Here is a 21,733-nt window from a genome sequence, read left to right as displayed (position 1 = left end):
ACTCATTTCTGCTAGGCAAAACTCATATATGCTAGCCTCACCTTCTAAAAGATAATTTCAATGCGCAAGTGGTTATAAATTTAAGAGATTTTCTGTGAGCACCTCTTATGTCTGAAACTGATAGCATCTTGGAGAATTTTCTATAACCAATTGACAGTTGTGAGGAGCAACCGTAGCAACAGCCAGCAGTTGTTCTATTCTAAGTTTCTAACTTCTAAACTAGGTTATGGGAATATTCATATTTGTGCGTAGATCTTAGACCTAATGCTTGTATCTTTTATTTCTGAAACTAAATAGCATCTTGGGGATTGTGTCTATTTTACCATTGTTGTCCTTGGAGCAATATATCTTTTTGCAGCGTCACAAAATAGTTTGATCACAACATGTTGCCAATAAAATGACAGCTTCATGGCAGGTCGATTAGGTTGCTACATGAAGCATGGCAAGAAAAATGACAGCATATGGTGCTGTAATCGCTCTGTGTATTGAATGGAATTACCGGCAAGCGTGTATTATTCATCTTGTGAGAACCAGAAGCTTTTCATTACCTTCTAGATGCCACCTTGTTAATATTCAAATTGAAGTCAATATCTTTGCTCCATATGCTTCTTTTTTCCAACGAAAAAATGGCATGTACTATTTTAAATTAGCCTGATTTTTCCCATATGCTTGGTTCTAATAGCTGTGCCAATTGACTTATGATAGCTGTGCAGGAAGGCTCTTCCAATTTGATTAATTCATGATGTGTTTGCAATGTAGGAAGGAAGATGGATAGCTAGATGAACTGTGCTGCTTCAGTTATTCTTCTCTAAAAATTCAATATGGTGTGTTTGTGCAGCTTGTCAAATATTGGTCTATGGCTGATTGCCGATTGGCATGGTCGCACCAATGCTTTGCTGCTGCTGTCCAGGTCTAGATAGCAACATACTTCCAGCCTCTGGTCAGTTGTTTGACGCATCGAGAATCATGAGATTTCCATGTCCAAGATGCCAAAGTAGAAATTGTAGAAATTGAATTTTTTGTAAAATCTATTTCTAAACATTTTTGTCTTCTAATGGTTCCCGGATTGGTTAATTGGCCAAAGGATACAACCAATTTTTGCAGTGTTTCATGTTAGAAAGGGATTGCTCAAGGATGATATGCCTCATCAGAAGTTTGCACTTTACCACCGTTGGCTCCATGTTGTGAGCGTCAGTTAAAACATGCTGCAGATGTACAAATGTACAATGTTTAGGTTGACCTAGAATCCAGTTTAGTCATAGCTGAATGAAATTTGAGCCTACAATTGCTACGATACTATATTTCCTTTTTTAGTTCATAAAGAAATAGCACTTTGATATCATAATGAGGCTAGCAAGCTTGTTTTCGTTAACTCTTCCGATTGCTTTGCCCGTAGCAACGCACATGCACATCCTAGTTAAAATGTAAAAAGCTTTTGGATAGAGGAACTTCTGTTTTCCTAGTATATTCTTCATTTTTTTCTTCTATAAATTCATAAGAGCAGTAGGGCTTGCGGCTTAATGTCTTTGAGTAATAGCGTTAGTATTCATGTTTTGCATGACATGTAACACAAATTCTGATGTAGCCTAGTGGTTAGATGGCTTCCTTTATACCGTTGCAGCTGTGGTTTGATTCCTGTTAGCCTCATATTGGCCAGCCATTTTTTTCTATTTTTGGTTAGTACATGAAATATCCAAAGCAGCCCAGTTCTCGGCCCATGAATCTGTGGCAGCCTAACAGGTCGGCCAGACATGCGCAAGGTCCAAACTCAACCACTAGCATGCTGGTCTAAGATCATAACAAAGAGAGTACAGTATATGACATGTGGGACCCACTTGTGAGTGATCCACCATAATAGATGGACCCACGCTGCTAGAGGCCACAATACCATTTACAAAAAATCTGAAAAAAAATCAGAATGAAAAGTTTTGTGATGTTTTTGACTGTGGCAAAAAGATCATCTATTCGCAACCATGTTTCTGATGGTGGTGAGAGCATCAATGTTTTGCAACCAATATTGTATTTCGTGGTAATGACCCTTATATATTGCCACGAAAAAAATCATTATAACAACACAAAGCACATGTGGTAACAGTATTAGCTATTTTCCACCAATTTTTAAATGGTTGCGAGAACATCAATATTTTGCAACGGAATTACACAATGGTGGCAATAACACCTATCTATCGCATCTAAATTTCAATTGTTGCAATGGGCTTTGTGGCAATAGGCCAAAAATCTAGTAGTTGTGGTAGCGTGGTGGTGAGGTGCTCGAGTCCAAACTCTGGAGACCCTGGTTCGATTCCCTCATTGTGCATCTTTTAATTTTTCCATTAAGTAAAACTTGCAACCATTTTTCAACTCATGGCGACAACTCCTATCTATTGCAACAAATTTTTTGTTGTTGCCATGGGCTACGTGGCAACGTAACAAATTCAATGCAATATTACTTCTTACTTGCAACATTACGTACTTCGTGGCAATAACCCTTCCATATTGCAACACAAAAAAAAACTTTATAACAACGCAAAAAAACCGTGGCAATTTGTTTAGCAACTCGCAACCATTTTCAACTCGTTGCGACAACACTGACCTATTGCAACAGATCTTCCGTTGTTGCCTTGGGCTATGTGGCAACGTGAAAAATTCGTTGCAAAAATGTCAAAGCCTTGCAACATTGTGTATTTCGTGGCAATAACCCGTCGATATTGCAACGAAAACAATTAATTATTGCAACGAAAAACACACGTGGCAATATCGCCTACCTATTGCAACGAATTTTGAAATGGTGGCAATAACACCAACCGGTTGCAACGGAAATTCAAAATCGTTGCAATAACCCCTACCTGTTGCAACGAAATTTGAGTTGATGGGATAATGACCGTGGCAATAGTCCTAAAATCTAGTAGTGATAAGCCATAAAATTCTAAATCACCTCCAATTCAAGCCTTACTCATAAAGAATAACCAAAACCAAAGCACTTGATCATCATAAAGCATGGGTATTGCATAAACAAATCAATTACTAAACTCCACAACTAAGATTTAGAATTCAAGACAGTGCTTATGATCCAAAGTTGTAAAGACAAAATAAAAGACAAGCAAGCAAAGGTAGACAATAAAAACACTCGCACGATCCTCGATATTATTCATGCTTCTCACAAAGATGCTAGAGTAGCGCTCTAGGCCTAAGTCTTCCAAAAAACTTAAGAAGACTACTACTTTATCTACTTTTGATTGAAATAAAAATACTAATTTATAATCTCACACGACACTCTCACACGACTCGACTCGACCAAACTAGATCCAAAAACTCCTTACGAGTGGCGATCTCACCCCCACGCTTAAAATCTACGACGTCCTCGTCATAACCGAATGAAGTAGAACGGGAGAGAGGCTCGTAAACGCACTAGTGATGCTGCCCGCACTACTTGCACATGAGACGGTTGTTGTTTCCTTCGCCATTAGCTCTGTTCTTCCTCATATTGCTGCACATTCCGTAGAGCTTCCCCACGTTCTTCTGCAAGAACTTGAAGTCATCCTCGTGACGGCGATCACTGTCTTCAACCTTCTAATCTAGTGTTTGCAAGGCCTCCATGATGTTGTTGACGGCATCGAAGAGGTAGTGGATGTTCTTCCTACAAGTGGTAACAACACGTACGATCATGCTCCTCCGGTTCTAGCCCGTCGTCTTCTAGGTCCATCTCTTTGCTCTTGTCTTGATGACATTCCTCTTCCTCCTTGCTTTTCTTCATCTCATCAGCTCAATTCTGGTATGTGTTGGCGTCTTCTTTGTCGTCACGACCTGCAGCGCCCCATGATCCGGGGCTCCTATTGTCCTCCCATTCGCTATCACCTCCATAGTCAGATGGCGAGTACATAGGCATCTTCTCCACATAGCTCTTGTGCTTGATCTCGAGGACCCTTGTTGAACACCTTGTGGGAGCGACGACAACCTTGTTCTTGTTCGTCAGTGCCTCGTCATCACTCGAGAGGACGATGAACTTGCAATCCGCGAGCTTTCCAGATGGCGCCTTGCCTCCAACGCTGATGCGAGCATTATGAGCAGTCCCTGGTGGAGTTTTAGGACCCAACTCGCACCTCTTAGCTTCCATGTGAAGGGTGAAGGCAGCGGCGAAGGGAGGGGGTGGTGCCAATCGGCCTTGGGAGGTTAGGCCGATCGGCATGGCCTCCTCCTTCGTTCGGTTGCTGCCCCCTTTCGCCTCTCGAGCTCCTAGATGTCACCATTGCAATTTTTTTTGTGGTTTGGGTAGATCTGAATTGCTTGTATAGATGCGAAACTCGAGCTCCAATTGGCCTCATTATATACTCTTGAAGTTTTGGCCAGGGATCCACACATTTCCAAAAACTTCCTCGCCCCTTCCCGCAAAAATTCACTTCCATATTCTGTCATTACCAAAGATGGGAAAGGGGAAACTAGTTCAGTGGTGAAAACCTCCTAGGCCGGTCGGCCTTGGGGTCTCTAGGCCGATCAGCCCAGGGGGGTTTTGGCCCCTCTGCCCTCCGCTTTTTTGTGGCAGTGCGTACTTCTAAAAATGTATCTAATTTTTTGAGTCCCACACAAAAATCAGAAAGAAAATAACAGAATCTAAGATAGAGTATGTACAAGGTACCTATTTTAGTGTCATCAGGCTTGACTTGGACATTCTTCCTCTATGGTGTAAACGTCAATATAATTGATAGGCACGGCGTCAGGTTCCAAGAATACCTTTATTCGTTGTCCATTCACAACATATTGATCTCCTTTGACGTCCATAATCGTTACTGCTTTGGTAGGTGATACAGAATGAACCACGTATGGTCCATCCCACTTGCTCATCAATTTTCCTTTACCGAACAGTTTGAACCTAGAGTTGAACAATAGCACTTTGTATCCTTCTTTGAATTCTTTCTTGTGAAGCCTTTTATCGAACAACCTCTTTATTCTTTCCTTATAAATACTTGCTCTGTGGTAAGCTTTAAGCCTCGTCTCTTCTAACTCACTAATCTGAATTCTTCTTTTTACTCTTGCAGTATCAACATCAAGATTCATTTCCTTTATAGCCCAATAAGCTTTTTGTTCGAGTTCAACGGGAAGGTGGCATATTTTTCTATAGACGAATTGATACGGGGTCATACCTATAGGTGTTTTGTGAGCCGTCCTGTATGCCTATAATGCTCCATCTAACTTGTTTGACCAATCCTTCCCTCCTTTGATCACCATCTTCTTAGGATATCCTTCAGCAGTTTATTAGAAGTTTCCACTTGCCCATTTGTTTGAGGATGATAGGCTATAGATACTCTATGTTCAATCCCCAATTTTGGTAAACATTTGCCAACATCTTTTCCTGTGAAATGTGATCCTCCATCGCTGATCAAGATTCTTGGCACTCTATATCTAGGAAATTTTATAGTCTTGATCATGTGAATTGATTCTTCTGTTGACGCCTTCTGACATGGAATAGCTTCTACCCATTTAGACATATAATCAACTATGACCAAGATGTGCTCAAATCCATGTGAGTTTTAGAATGGTCCCATAAAATCTATACCCCAAACATCAAATAAATCCGCCTGTAAGTTGTAGTTCAACGTTATAGAATTTCTAACTTAAATATTTCCAGTTCTTTGGCATTTCGGGCAAGGAGCATCAAATCTCTTTGCATCTTCATGCATCTCTAGCCAATAAAAAGCGCTTGCCCAGACTTTTTCTTGAGTTCTGAAATATCCATAATATCCTCCATAGTCCGATGAATGACATTTTCGAAGTACTGGTTCCCTTTCTTCACTTGGGATGCATATTCTTAATACTCCATTTACTCCATATCTATATAGGTAAGGTGCAAACCATGAGTATTTCTTGCTTTCAGCAACCACTTTTTTCCTTTCATTCGTGTGTATGTGATTCAAGGTCTTTTTATTCTTCTAATAATGTCATTCATCCAAGTATCCTTGATGAGGATTCTATATAGATCATCATCCCTCATTCGATCTTCAATAGGCTCTTTTCCATCATCTTGTTAATACATTCTCAACAAATGGTCAGCCACCACATCTTCTGATCCCTTTTTATCTCTGATCTCCACATCAAATTCTTGCAGTAGCAATACCCAGTGAATCAGACATGGTTTAGCATCTTTCTTGGGTTAAAGATATTTAATCGTAGCTTGGTCAGTGTACACAATTGTCGGGGATAGATCCCCAGTACCCGCAAGGAAGGAAGAAGACGGACTCCTACTAGGATTCCCCTGCAATCCTACTGGGACTCATACCCTGTAATCCTACTAGGACTCCTACCTTATAACCAACTAGTAATACCGCCCCTTGGAGTATATAAATGAGGGCAGGGGTACCTAGATCGGCATATAGAGAACCACAATAGAGGACATCCTCAACACCAAACAACACCCAAGTGCAGGGCGCCCTATACAACACCCAAAACATGATGTAGGGTATTACGCTACTCTAGCAGCCCGAGCCTATATAAATCCGTATCTTGTGTCCTCGCTTTTACCTTTGAGTTCCAGGTCCGACAATTCCCCACCAACCAATCTACTACCTTGGGATACCCCTCGATAGGTTGCCAGGTATAAAACACCAACATGTGGCGCTAGGTAGGGATGATCGTCAAGATCATCGGGCGAGCTTGAAGGACCTCATCATCAAGATCAATCTTCTCGAGAAGAAGCAAGTCACTGAGTTAGAGTTCCGAGCAGACAAATCTACGCCGAGACAGAATCAATGCACTCCGTGTTCCAGTCGAAGACCAACTCAGTTTCTGCCGCAGACTGCTGCATACGGCTCATCCACAAGGCAGGTAAATCCGATTCGAGTTGGGAGATCAGGTAAACCGAGGGACCCACGCCATAATTCCCAAGATGACAGAGATCTGTTACAGTCACGCATGGATTGAGGCAAATAATCAGCTTCGACTACTCTCCGTAAAAAGCAATTTTGAGGGATTTGTGCTACACGCACATGGAAGGCTACCACAAGACCTCAAAAACATAGCCTAACATACATAGAAGATGTACGCGAGCACTGCTACCCCAACGTCCGGCCACATCAAGTCACCGATGACTACTTTGATTACTCATCTCGACTAGAAAACTAGTTGAGGACGGTCTAATTCGACTACTCGTCTTGACTAGAAAACTAGTCGAGGGTGGGTTCCACGCGATCAACAACTAGTCGAAATCGGCTTCGACTAGTTGGCTTCATCAACAACCACCATGGCTTCGTCGACAATCATCCACGAATCAAGCTAAGCCACTTTTTTAATTATTTTATATAATTTTTCCTGCTTGTTTTCTGCATGTAGGGCAACGCATCGAGTACTTATTTGTGTACGCCTCTCAATGGTAATTACCCTCCAGAGCTACACTTCGCCAACTATTCTTGGGGCATGTTGACCGACAGGCATGGGCTTCGTACATCGAATTATGGAGGCTATCACCATGGGTTTGGTGCACTGAGTTCTGAAAGCTCCACCACAGGCTTGGTACACCAAATTAGGAGGCTCTGCCACGAAGTTTGGTGCACTAAGTGCTGAAGACTCGCAGCGGCTACACCCTAAGTAGACATAAATCCTATACGTGGCAACACGCGCTCTTCTCGCCAAAAGGTAGAAAAGTCTCAACGACTACTTTAAGCACAATCGTGCAGTCTTTTTGTCACAATACCGACTACTTATTTTAAATATCTTATCTTAGCGGTCACCAATATCCTTGAGCAGAACACATCTCAATTCGTGAAAGTTTCAGATCTTCTATCATGCCTAAACGCTAGGATGCAAGATAAAGATCTCTATAGCAGCAGTGCCAGTACGCGTACATGACATAAAGATCTCATAGTAGTGGTAATGGCTAAGCAGGGATTGAAAGCCTAAACATAATTGGCTAACTACTTGGGAGAAATATGGCCGAAAAAAGAGCATGACACACAACATTTACAAGTCATCATTGAATAAATTTCGGTACTATCTTCAAATTCTACAAATATGCTACATAATGTATGCATCTCGTTTTGCAAGTCAAGCTTCGGCGATGACTCTCCAGGATGTTCAACGTACCTCCAATGGCTCTGCTAGCTCCCAGGCTCAAGGGCTAAGCGCCAATTACTACTCGTAATATCTCCAATGACTTAGCTAGCTTTGAAGCTCGGGGGATAAGCACCAAATAACTACTCGACATGGCTCCTACATCTCACCTAGAGCATAAGCTCGGGGGCTTGACGCCGCAAAACTACTCGGATGATGACTTGCGTGAAGACCAAGCTCACTAAGACCCTTAGATTGATTATTTAATCATTCCAAGGATCGGGGGTTGAAAAGCTACATCTAACAGTTGATTTTTTCAAGATGAAGAAAGAAGATTCAAAATTTTATTGACCCTCAGGTTGATTCTTCAATTCAACCTAAGGCTCGGGGGCTACTCCATATGGAGTGCGACTTCTGCCTCCCTCCATATCAGCAAATATGAAGATTACAAAATCAAGAAAATCAAGGGCTTTAGCACACCATAGCCTCATGGCAGCTTTGAAGAACTTTGAAGATTCAGCTAGACAAAGTACTCGAGAAGCACTAAACTACTCGGCAAGGATCTGAAAGTACTCGAAGACTGCTGCGTTCAACTATGAAGCGCTCGGGGGCTTGCCGGGGATAGATCCTTAGTATCCGCAAGGAAGGAAGATGATGGACTCCTACTAGGATTCCCTTGTAATCCTACTAGGACTCATACCCTATAATCCTACTAGGACTCCTACCTTATAACCGACTATTAATCCCACCCCCTGGAGTATATAAAGGAGGGCAGGGGTACCTAGATTGGCATATATAGAACCACAACAAAGGATCAAATCCTCAACACCAAATAACACCCAAGCGCAGGGCACAATATACAACACCCCAAACAAGACGTAGGGTATTACGCTACTCTAGCAGCCCGAACCTATATAAATTCGTGTCTTGTATCCTCGCTTTTACCTTCGAGTTCTAGGTCTGACGATTCCCCACCAACCAATCTACTACCTCAGGATACCCCTCGGTAGATTGCTGGGTATAAAGCACTGACAACAATCACCTTGCAGTTCACAATATAAGATCTAAATTTTTCAAAAGTGAATACTACCGCAAGCAATTCTTTCTCCATAGTTCAATAATTTATTGAGCCTCATTTAAAGTATTGATAGCATAGTAAATTGCGTTTACCTTCCCTTCTTTTCTTTATCCAAGGATTGCAACAACAGCACAATCACTTGCATTGCACATTATTTCGAAAGGTAGATCCAAATCTGGAGGTTGAATAATGGATGCAATGATGAGCGATTGTTTCAAAGTTCTGAAAACTTGAAAGCAGTCTTCATCAAACTCGAAATTCACATCTTTTTTCAAGAGCTATGTCAATGGTTTGGTGATCTTCAAAAAATCCTTAATGAATCTCCTGTAAAACCAGCGTGCCCGAGAAAGCTTCTCAATGACTTGATATCTGTAGGTGGAGGCAACTTTTCCACAGTTTTTATTTTTGCTTTATCAACTTCTATCCCTCTTTCTAAGATGACATGCCCATGTACGGTTCCTTGTTTCACCATAAAGTGGCACTTCTCCCAGTTTAGGACTAGATCAACTTCTCCACAACACTTAAGAACTTTATTAAGATTTTCCACACAGCTGTCGAAACTTGTACCATGAATTGAAAAATCATTCATAAATACCTCCATGATATCTTCAATGAAACCCGAAAATATAACCATCATGCAGTGTTGAAAAGATGCAGGCGCATTGCACAATCGAAAAGACATCCTTCTATAAGCAAAAGTTCCATATGGACAAGTGAACATGGTCTTATGCTGATCATCTGGGTGTAAAGGAATATGAAAGAACCTGGAATATCCATCAAGATAGCAAAAGTGAGAATGCTTTGCTAACATTTTGACCATTTCATTAATGAAAGGCAAAAGGAAGTGATCCTTCCTAGTTGCCTTGTTTAGCTTCCAGTAGTTAATACACATCCTCCACCCTGTCACCGTCCTCTGAGGGATCAACTCATTATTCTCATTTGTCATGACAGTAAGTCCTCCTTTCTTTCGTACACAATGCACTGGGCTCACCCATTTACTATGTGCTACTGGATAAATAATCCCAGCATTAAGTAATTTGATCACCTCCTTCTTTACTACGTCGCAGATAGCATGGCCTAGTCTTCTATGGCCCTCCACAACTAGCTTATGTTGATCTTCTAACTATATCTGATGAGTGTAGAAGGCTGAACAAATTCCTTTTAAGTCTTTGATCGTGTACCCAATCACTTTTTGATGTCTTCTCAATAAATTCAGCAACTTCTCAATTTCTTCTTTACTTAACTCATCACTAACAATGACTGGATACATCTTGTTATTCCCCAAATATTCATATTTAATTCCTTGGGTAACGGCTTCTGCTCAACATCTGGTGCTTCTAGTTCTTGTTGCACCAATTCTCCAATATCTTTGAATTTTCCTTTCTCCAGAGTTTCGTATTGAGGTGACAATGCTTCAATTGCTTCTTCCAATTTGTTATCTTGGTCATCCTCATTATTTTCCATTACTCTTAGTAAAGGATCCCTGAAACTTTCAGCAAAGCATACACTTTCTACCTCCTCGTATAAGGAGATAGATACAAATTTTTCCAAGATGCTGGTAGAAAATCATAAGTATATTTGGCACCATCAAGATTAATTGTTACTTTGCCTTCTCCCGCATCAAGCATAGCATTACCAACTTAAGTAAAGGTCTACCAAGGATTATATCATCATGTTTATCATGGCAAGCATCAATACCAAAGAAATTAGTTGGTATAGATTTAATTGAGATGTTAACTTTTAGATCTCTAAGCACACCAAAGGTTCAGTTGTTCTACCATCTCCTATGATCAATTTAATTGGTGTTGGAGCAAGTTGCAAAGTCTTACTGAAAAGTTTATCATAAAGTTTCGAAGATATGACACTTACATGTGCTCTTATATCATAGAGTGCTTTGTTGATAATCTTCCCATTGATCATGTAGTTGATATGTGGTGTAGGCAAATGTGCTCCCTTGTCTTGATTGATCCCAATTGCGTATATCTGCGCTAGGCTGGTGAAAGGTGATGCTTCAGGGTTTACTCCCATGACTCTCTTTACTTCAGCAACATATTCTGGGTCTACTTCTTCTTGGCTGAAAAGTTTTTGAATGATTTCTCCCGTTGTTTCCTTGTCAAGCATGTACCCAGTGTGTCTCTGGTGGAAAATCCATCTCTATGGCGCTGGTTGACCCCTTTTGATTTGAATATGGCCTATGTTTATCAAATATCTCGCTGAAATCAATAGGAATCCAATCCATTTGTTCAAACTCCCGCAGAGGTTTTGCATTTGCCAAACTTTGAGCTTCCGATGTTTCTGGTTTGTTGTCTTTGATGCACCGGTTATGTTCCTCCTTTATGTGTGGTGTTCTTCCTTCTCATCCTTTTGGTGTTGTTTTCTAAAAATTCTAGCAAGTATATGTTCTTGATTTCCTTGCTTTCGTGCCCCAGATTGATAGTTATCATATTCTCTATTTACGGCTGCTCGTATGCTGATTTTCTGTAGAAGTTGAGCAGCCTCCCTAAGTGTCTTTTCCATAAGGTCTCCTCTTGCACACATTTGAACAAATTTCCAGCATTTTTGGGTTAGTGAAAAATATAATGTATGCAACAACACATCACCTGAGAATCCAAGCTTAGGTCCTTGTTCGAGTAGTCTTTTGAATCTGTCCCAAGCTTGATCTATTCCTTCATCTTCTCCTTGCACAAACATGATCACTTCCTTCCGAAGGTTCTGCAGTTTGCTAATAGAGAAAAATCTCCCACAAAACTTTGTCATTAGTATCTCTAAATTCCCCTTCACGTCGAAAGAAGCTTCTGCGTACCATCATCTCGCTTCACTTGCAAGTGAAAACAGGAATAGGTTCCACCTGAACCAAGCTAGTAGAATTCCTTCTTGTTGTAGCGTGTTATATAACATCGTGAATCGCTCAATGTGTTTATATGGATTATTAGTCTCCACTCCTTGGAAAGGATTGCTTCCAGCCACATCAATTATTCCTTTATCTAAGATGTAGTCCTTGGCTGCAAGCACTGAGTTGGATTTCTACATGTCGAATTGATCCGTTAATGGAATTGCATAGTCCCTTAGCGACTTTTCTCCTTCCTCCGTGTAGTGATTGATCAGATCCATCTAGACACCAAAAACAAAAATAAAGGTTTTCTTTTTTAGAGAAAAAGTTAAATGTTAGAGGTTAACAAAAATTAATACAAAGTTAAACGTAGCAAAACTGACTTGTTTCCAAGTAACGGTGCCAGAAAAGCTTGTTGGCGACAGTTAGCACGTCAATTTATGAACCACAAGCGTACGGATCAGTTGTAGCTCTTCCCTTAGAGTAATCCCCCAAGGTTTACCAATCCGTGGAACAAGTGGATTTGCACGCTTAACTAAGCACTAATTTACGTAACGGAAGGTTCTTTGTATATGATAAGATTGATCTAACAAAAAAACTAGTGATCTAGATTAAAGCAGATAGAGAGTATGAATGTAAACAAGATAGCTAAAATGCTTGTCCTAGTGAGCTAGGATCACTTGTAGATGTAATCAGCATGCATGAAAGAACTGGATCTAAGTGTTATTGTGAGTGGATGTGAACCATGCCCAATACTTTCCCTCTCACACGTTGTCACTACACAAGGGTACTCAAATATTGAACGATAAGAACACAGCTTGATGATCGTTCTAGGTAAGCAAATAAGCAACCCAAAGTAGCGGTGGCCAGCCATTATATGAAAGAGCATCATCAAGATATGATAAATAACAAATAGATCTTAAACAAGAGGTTCAACAATTACAAATCAAGATCTCCATACAACCCCGAGGACAGACAGAGACTTTACCCCATGATCTCACACATGTTAACAGAATTCTGGATAAAGATCGCCCTGTAGATCAATTAGATCAAAGATGACAACGAACGGGGACAGGAAAGCCTCAGGCCGATCGGCCTCGGCACCTCCAAGCCGATCAGCTTAGGAGGTTCCTTCCTCCTCTGGTGCTCCGCTTCACGTGGCTTCTCGTAGATCTAATCTTCTTTCCGTTTTTGCTCCTTGTGGCGGCGGTGGATGATGTTTATGTGGTATTATCTACTCTCTCTCTCTCTAACAAATTCTTCGTTGAAGTTCATGAGGGGGTATTTATAGTCTCCCATAGGCGGCGGCTCTAAGTGTCGGTGAAAAAACCTAGACATCATCGTAGATTTCACGCTAAGGAAACAGGAGGTCGACCGGGCCCTGGAATGGGCTAGGCCGATCGGCCTAAAGGGTCCCAGGCCGATCGGCCTAGGCCCTTCCTGGCCCTTCTGGTCGTCTCCTTCCTCATGCTGGCTTCCCTCGACGACCCATGTCCAAATATCTATTAAGCTCTTTATGCAAACCCCCTTGATTATGTCATATTTCCTGTCATAATGCAATATACTCCAAAATACAACACATATGCAATAATGGTGGGTTATTTCAGGTGCCAAGTGGTGGGTTAGTATAAGATTAAGCATGAAAACACTAGTTAAATAGCACTAAACATGTGTCAATAGTGAGCATCAACACCGCCCACCAAACCACCGTCATCTTACCTGTAACCCTCCACTATCCTCAAAGCTTGCTCACCCCTACCACCGACCTTGCCCACCGGGGTCCTCCACTGCCTAGCGGATGGTGCCCTCGCCATCCTTCCTCCACCCCCACAACTCACCTCCTTCGTCGGGCCAACCGTACTGCCTCCCCTGACCATCCCGACCATCCCTTTAGAGATCTTGTAGGCACAAATCCCTTCCCCAACCCAAAATCTTGAAATTCTAATTAACCCCAACCAAACCCAAACCTAAACTAGAGTGCTGGAGTTGGATTCATCGCCATCGCCGGAGAAGAGGAGTAGGTCGTCAGAGTAAGCACTCGATTTTGTTACTTCCTTGATTCGACTTGCTACTTGATTGACATTGTTTTCCTTTTGTGGCATTTGTCTCCTTCCGACCATTTGCTTCCCTTTTTTAAATTGCAAGGGCTCCCGATTTAAGCTAGATCGAGAGCCCTCTCATTTTAGATTTATCGAAATTGAAACTTGTATTTTGGCAATAAAATCTGACGACAAATTCTCCTTTTTCATTCCTAACCAGCAAGACTGTAACGCTCGATAGCAGCATGTCTTGGAATATAGCAACCACGCTTGCGCTTGCAATTTCATACAGCTTCAGCCTTCCAGATAGGAGGTTCTAAGTTCATTCAGACTACTTCATGTGAATTGGATTTGATAGGCGCAACTCGTTGTGTATCATCATACCTGTAGGCTGTAGATACTAAGCCAAGCCCAATCAGAATCTGAAATAGTCCAGAGTCTACACACATGCAAAGAGAATATTATGCGGGCACCATTTTATAACTAAAAGTGTCAACTCCAAGTATACACTACAAAGGTGTTTGAAAAAAAAAATGAAAAGGCAACTGTTACTAGTATCCACCACTTTGACCTAGTTGCGCCCTCACTATAATTTCACCGCTTCTTCATCAGAATCTGCTGCAGTACCTCGTTGAACGTGTCGACCGGCCCGGGCAGGCAGAAGTGGAGGCAGTCGGTGGGCATCTTCTGCGCCACGCCGTTCGCAAACGGGTCGCGGTTCATGTAAGGCCCGGGGTGCCCGTCCGGCCGCATCGCCGCCAGCTTCGTCACGTCCAGCACCTCGATCCTCACCGCACCGCCGGGGCCGTTCCTCTGCACCGCAGCCTCCGCCTCCTCGACGACGATTCTCCTGAGCTCCTTCTCCATGCTGTCCAGCTCCTTCTCCCCCTCCTTGTACGGCTCCTTCTTAGCGCACGCCGTGGGGTCGTCCAAGGGGTGGTTTTCAAAGTGAGTCGGCGAGAACGTGGCTAGCACCACCGTTCGTGGCCGGCCGGAGCTGAGCCACTCCAGCGACATCCGGTAGACCTGCCGCAACGGTGTGGTATAGCCGATGTCGGTGTGTTTTAGCTCGGGGTGGCCGTGGACGCCGACCACCTCGCCTCCGTTGTGGTAGACGGCCGGGTTCAGCACCCAGTGGCTGGCGGCGAGCACCACCACGTCCATCGTGTCGGCGTCGGCCGCCCACCGGTCCGCCGGCGCGTCGAGGTCCACCAGGTTGTAGGGCATGCTGTAGTTCTCGCACTTGCCCGTGGCCCTGCCGAGGAACGGCGCCCAGTACACGGACACCGTCACGTCGTGCGTCGGGAACGCCCAGCGCATGAAGTGGCGCCTGTACCGCACGGGGTCCCGGTACACCACGCGGTGCGGGACCGCGGAGGTGAGGAGGCAGGCCAGGGACTCGCCCTGGTTCCGCGCCATCGAGTCGCCGACGAACGCCACGTGCTTGCCGCGCACCGCCGTGAGGAACGCCGCGGCGTCGAACGCCGGGAGGGGGCACCCCGCCGGCTGCCACCGCCAGTCGAGGTAGCCCGTGTCCGGCCGCCCGTTGAGCAGGCAGTCCTGGCCTTCCTTCACGTCGCACACCGTGGCGTTGTACCGCCGCGCGTGACCCGGCGCCCACACCCACCGCCCCTCCGAGTAGTCGCAGGGCTGCCCGCCTCCGCTCCTGCAACAGACAGCAAAAATTGCAAATGCAAACTGATGATCAAGTAATCATGGTTCATGAAGGAAAAAAGTTTTAACCATGTTCGTACCTGAATGTGATGAGCTTGGAGTAAGCGTCGTTGGCGTACTGGAGGACATAAGAGAACGCCGCTTCTTGAGCGTCGCGAGGAGAGCAGCAGAGGAGGTGGAGGAATGCCAAGAAGAGGAAGCCGCACGCGAGCCAGATGCAGACGGTTTTGGGCAGGAAATAGCCAGGCTTGGTGCTGCGGGGCGGGAGCGGCTTCTGGCTGGAAGAATGCAATGGCTCGCACGCTACCATCTCGGGCTAGCTAGTGCGCTAGCTACAACGGCTATGGTTAACTTGGAAAGTTGGAAGGGGGTTATATTATAGCTGCTAGGTCAACGTACATGTCCGTTGACCTCAGTAAACTTTGGGTGGCCGTGATTATGCGTGGATCAACTCGGTTACCTATCATGGAAAGATCTCAGATATGCACTGCTGGATCATGGAGGGATTGTTTATTGGAGCATTAGATCTACGGGGACTTTTACAATTCTGTTAGCAGTAGGTTTGATCCATCATCAGCAGATATACATTTTGGTAGCCCGATTTGAGGGCCAAACTTAGGTGAAATTTGGTTGGTCAGTTCGAGAATCGTTCGAGAATATTTGATTCCACGGTTTGTTCATTGCTAGTCTGTGAGTTGAACTCTAAAGTAGCTAGCTGACTTTTAGTGTTGTTTGTCTTAGCTGAAAGTGCCGGTACTTCTTATACCATGACGCTTGCTAATGCGAGCCAGTTTTCCCTTATGATCAGTGACTCCCTCGGATTCCAAATGTGTAGATCGTTTTAGAATTCTATTCTACTCGGTCAAACTTTTTAAATTTGACTCATCGATATATCAAAAGTTACTTGAATTGACGGCATAGTTGGCGTGTTACTTATTCATCGTAGAAATAAATTCATAATGTAACTTTATTTAGCGTTTATACTGTTACAAATGTCGTTGCAATACAAAGTGTCGTATTGGAGATCAGTACGAATTATTTTTGAATGGAAAGGGAGTATATTTTCGAACTTAAGGTTATTCTGAGTGGGGAGTTTCATATCACGGTTTACAAGAGTGACATGTCATCCAAAGAGCTTTGAGTAGATGAATGAAACTAGATCTCCCAATGCAGAGTTTCATCTCACGGATTTATAGACTGGACATACTATTTAATTGTTGATGTGTTGAATCATTAAATGAGAATGAAATTCTTATGATGAAACCTCCACAGGGAATAGCCTAATTACGCTCTACCTCCTTAAAAGGACATTTTCATAAACCTGTCACCACCTGTGGATACTGCGAGGAACATCGCGGGTTAACATGCATGTGCCTCAAGAAGCAATGGTTAAATCAATAACATTTAAGTACATAACAGGTCAAAACGGCATCCTGTAAGATTTAATGCATGGAGATCTACGAAAGAATGCTAATTGAGTCCTCCAGGAATCTCAACATGTCAGTCTCCAAAGTCATTATTTTAACAGTCAACATGCATGCCGTAGTGAATCTTGAACAAGTAGTAGCTCCGAGAGATGGATGCAATGAAAATCGTGTTTAAGGCAGGACGAAAAGCTTGTAGCTTGTGAGCTGGCTCGGCTGTTTCTAGCTCAGCCAGGCTTGGTTTATAACTTGTAACCATCCTAGCCAAACTTTTAACTCGTTCAATTAAACGAGCTAGTTCGAGCCAGCTAATATGTGCCAAACAGCACAGTTGGAATAAAAATGGACTTTTTGGGCACTGCAGCTATCATATTCGCTAAAAATTAAAGCTCAAGAGGCTTTGAGCTGCGCAAAACATTGGAGGAAAAAATATCTCCAAGCACAACTGCTCGACTAAAGATTGCAACGAAGTCCTGCTGATCCTGAACACGTTGGAAGAAATCAGCCAGTGCATCTGATCCTTTCATGATATCAGCGATTTGCTTGTAGTGCGTGGGAACATGACACTTCGAACAGATCAAGAGCCACTACCGGAAACAGTAAATTTGCCGAGTGTAAAAAGTATGCCGAGTGCATTTTTTCGGCACTCGGCAAACACCCTATTTACCGAGTGTATACAAGGAGGCACTCGGCAAAAATAATACACTCGGCAAATAGGAGGTTTGCCGAGTGCCAAAAAAAAGGCACTCAGCAAACGACTCCCAGACACTCGGCAAATACGCCACACTCGGTAAATCAACAGCGTGTGCGTCGCACGTGCGTCGTCCGTTACCGGGCTGGGCCGGCCGTTAGCCCTTTGCCGAGTGTTGGACGCCGACACTCGGCAAAGAGGAGTTCGCCGAGGGCCACTCACACACACTCGGCACACTCAACTCTTCGCCGAGTGCCACTACTAGACACTCGGCAAACCCAATACTTCGCCGAGGGCCACTCACACACACTCGGCACACTCAACTCTTCGCCGAGTGCCACTACTAGACACTCGGCAAACCCAATACTTCGCCGAGTGACGACCAAAGGCACTCGGCAAACCCAACACTTCGCCGAGTGTTTCTGTCGGCACTCGGCAAAAAAAACAAAAATTTCCCTCCAATGACCTCCACACTTTTTCTACTCCCCACGTAGGATATTTGGTAATGCATATTAAAAGTTGGTCTATTTTCGGGTCTGTTTGCGATTTTTAATGATTTGTTTGCATTAATAGGGATTTTTTTATTCAAGTCAAATTTTAACTGCAAGTACTTGAAATAATGGATTGAAATAAGTGAAAAAATCATATTCATATTATGGAGTCCGGATTGAGGTTTCAACCAGGAAATGAAAAGAAATTTTGAACGTTGTTTTTAAAAAACACGACCACGAACCTGTGGTTGAATGGTTGTTAAATTGTAAAAAAAACAAACGAAATCTGAAAATCACAAGATTTGTCAAGATGTCATGATATTATGTGTGGAGGCTGTGGTAAAAAATTGAGAAGGTTTCGCCCAATTTCTAACATATGATGCTTAGAAACCGACTCATCTCGTGGAAGGATTCATAGAAGTTAGAAAGGAGCCAATAAGATTTGGTGTCCAAGTGACACTTAATTGGTGTGACTTCAAATCTTTTTGTAAGGCAACGTACAACACAGATTGGTTCATGTCAAAATTTGGAAATTTTTTGGATGCGTTTGATATTTTTTATTGATTAAATGCAATTATAAATTTTTATTAGATATAAATGCAATTTGAGCTATAACTGCATGAAATAATGGAATAATATCAGTAGAAAAATAATTTAACCATTGTTGAGTGATTTTGACACGATTTTACCCAAGTATATTAGAAAAAGTTCAGTAAAATATGTCATTTCATGTAAAGTTTGCCGAGTGTCTAGAGAAAACACTCGGCAAAGATAATGTTTTGCCGAGTGTTTTCTCCGGGCACTCGGCAAACGAGATGCACGGGCCCACTACCTAGATCGTAGTTCAAATAAAAAAATTCTAACTTAACTTTGCCGAGTGCCCCAGATCTGGGCACTCAGCAAACAATACGACTTTGCCGAGTGCCCCCGATCTGGCACTTGGCAAAGTACCTGCCCGGCGCGAATTCCTTTGGCAGCAGTTAAAAGTTCTCTTTGCCGAGTGCCAGATCGCGGGCACTCGGCAAAGATTCGAAGATATCCATCTGATTCCAACACTTAGAGTTTCGTCGATTCATTTCACCGCCCCACCCCCGCCGCCGCCTGTTGCCCCGCCCGCCGCCCCCCCCCCCCACCTGCCGCACCTCCACGTCCCGCACGCGCCCCGCCCGCCGGCCGCCACCGCCCTGGCCCCGGCGCCTCCCCCGCCGGCCGGGCCGCCACCTCCCTGGCCCCGGCGCCTCCCCCGCCGACCGGGCCGCCACCTCCCCGGCCCCGTCGCTTCCCCCACCGGCCAGGCCGCCACCGCCCCGGTTCCGGCACCCCGCCCCGCCGGCCGCCCCACCCGCACCCCTGGCCCGCCCGTCGCCCCCGGCGCCCCCTGCCCGGCGCCCCGCCCCACTGGCCACCCCCGCCCCGGCCCCGGCGGCCCCGCCACCGGCGCGCCCGGCCCCGGCGCCCCAGCCCACCGGCCGCCCCCGCCACCGGCGCGCCCGACCCCGGCGCGCCTGACCCTGGCGGCCCGCCCCATCGGCCACGCCCGCCCCGGCCCCGGCGCCCCAGCCCACCGGCCGCCCCCGCCCCGGCCCTGGCGGCCCCGCCATTGGTGCCCCCAGCCCGACCCGCCCATGGCCCCCTACCACCGGCGTCCTAGGGCCCTGGTGCCCCGCCCCTGACGCTCCCGCCGCCGCCGGACGTCCCATCGCCTCTCTAGGCCGGCGTCCCTCACCCTCCCGGTAATGAATATTTCTTTTCGAAGTTACAAAATCAGAATTAGAAAGTAGGTTAAAATTAGAAATTAGAAATTAGAGGTGGTAGGGCTTTAGTTGTAGAAATTAGAAAATGATGTTTGGCTTGGGAATCTAAGATATAAGAATGTTTGTGGAAGTCGGCCATCGTGCCGTTCCTTCTTCTGTACATGTGGTTGTCGGCCATCGTGCCATTTTATTTGATGCAGGTTATGGAAACCTCCACGTGCAGGGGAGGTGCTGCCGAAAATTTTAGTTGACAGTTGTATGTTCTTTTTTTGCAGGAGAGGCTACGTTACCGTCCTCGAGTCATCACTTTGTACGATAGCAAGGTGAGTCATCCTACATCTCTATTTCCGTATGATGTTCGTATAACACGTAACCTAGTTATGCGTCTCCCGTTCGAAAGAGATACGGTTGGAAATATGCAGATGTTTGCATATTTATAACCGTATCTGTTTCGAATTGTCCACGTCACTTTGGACAGCCCGAGGATGTGTAGGTGGGTTTAGTTTCCATAGTCTACTCCTTTCCGAGTTAGAGTTTCGGCAGCACCTCCCAATTGTTCTCCGGATACACAATCTCCATTCCAGGACGTGTATTTGAAGAACAACGGGGAGGTGCTACCGAAATTCTATCTCGGGTCGGAGTAGACCATGGAAACTAATCCCACCTACACATCCTCGTGTGGGATTAGGACCTATCTTCACCTAATAGACAGTATAGGAACGTGTAGATGCAACGTGAGTTTTTATATTACTCGCTGATATGCTAGAGGATGGAGGATTGTCAGTGGATGTACATGGGCCGATCTAGTCAGAATTCGTTGACCGATGAATGGATAAACAAGACCGATGCTTTCTTGGAACGGGCATTTGCAAGGATCAAAGGAGGAAGAGATACTTGGTGTCCGTGTAGCAAATGTGGAAACATGTGTCGGCAAACCAAGTTAGAAATGGGTAAACATCTTGTTAGGCACGGATTTACGTCAGACTATACCATATGGATCTACCATGGTGAAGTCGATCGTGGGAGGGACGAGGTCATCAGACAACGTATCGAGCAATATGATGATGATGCCGGGGTGGGAGACATGTTAGATGACTATCATGAAGCTCGTAGGGAGGAGGAGCCTGAGGCTACCGCAAAGGCATATTACGACATGTTGTCTGTGGCACAGCAACCCCTTCACGGGCATACCAAGGTCTCTCAACTGGATGCCATTGCACGTCTGATGGTCGTGAAGTCTCAGTTTAGCTTGAGTCGAGACGCCTTCGATATTATGTTGACAGTTTTTGGGAGCCTGCTCCCGGAGGGTCACATCTTGCCAAAGTCTATGTATGAGGCACAAAAACTTCTTCGTGCACTTAAGATGCCATACGAGTAGATACATGCTTGCCCGAAGGGATGCATCTTATTTAGGAAAGAATATGCAAAAGCCAAGTACTGTGTAAAATGCAAATCGTCTAGGTTCCTGGAGTTAGACTCTGGTGACGGTCAGAAGAAGCAGCTTGCAATCCCTGTGAAGATCCTACGGTACCTTCCCTTCATACCGAGGATCCAACGGCTTTACATATGTGAAGATTCCGCGAAACAAATGCCATGGCATAAAAACGGACGTCGATACAATGCTGACAAGCTGGTACATAATAATGGCAGGAGGGGCTTCTTCGCCGAGTGCCACGAGGCAGGCACTCGGCGAACCGTGGATTTTCGCCGAGTGT

General features: G+C 44.5%; 1 protein-coding gene across 1 annotated transcript; it reads right to left on the bottom strand.

Annotated features, from left to right (window-relative positions):
* Positions 1–14,432: 14,432 nt before the first annotated feature.
* LOC117853933 (xyloglucan O-acetyltransferase 2) lies at positions 14,433–15,991 on the bottom strand. Its single transcript, XM_034736212.2, has 2 exons — positions 15,739–15,991; positions 14,433–15,650 (listed from the first exon to the last, which is right to left on the bottom strand). Exons 1-2 carry the CDS (start codon positions 15,966–15,968, stop codon positions 14,579–14,581), a joined length of 1,302 nt encoding a protein of 433 aa, XP_034592103.1. The 5' UTR covers positions 15,969–15,991; the 3' UTR covers positions 14,433–14,578.
* Positions 15,992–21,733: the final 5,742 nt, after the last annotated feature.

Source organism: Setaria viridis, chromosome 4 (genome assembly GCF_005286985.2).
Source record: "Setaria viridis chromosome 4, Setaria_viridis_v4.0, whole genome shotgun sequence".
Taxonomy (NCBI): Eukaryota; Viridiplantae; Streptophyta; class Magnoliopsida; order Poales; family Poaceae; genus Setaria; species Setaria viridis.
The sequence above is the reverse complement of the archived record's forward strand: the minus strand, read 5'-3'. Positions and strand labels throughout refer to the sequence as shown.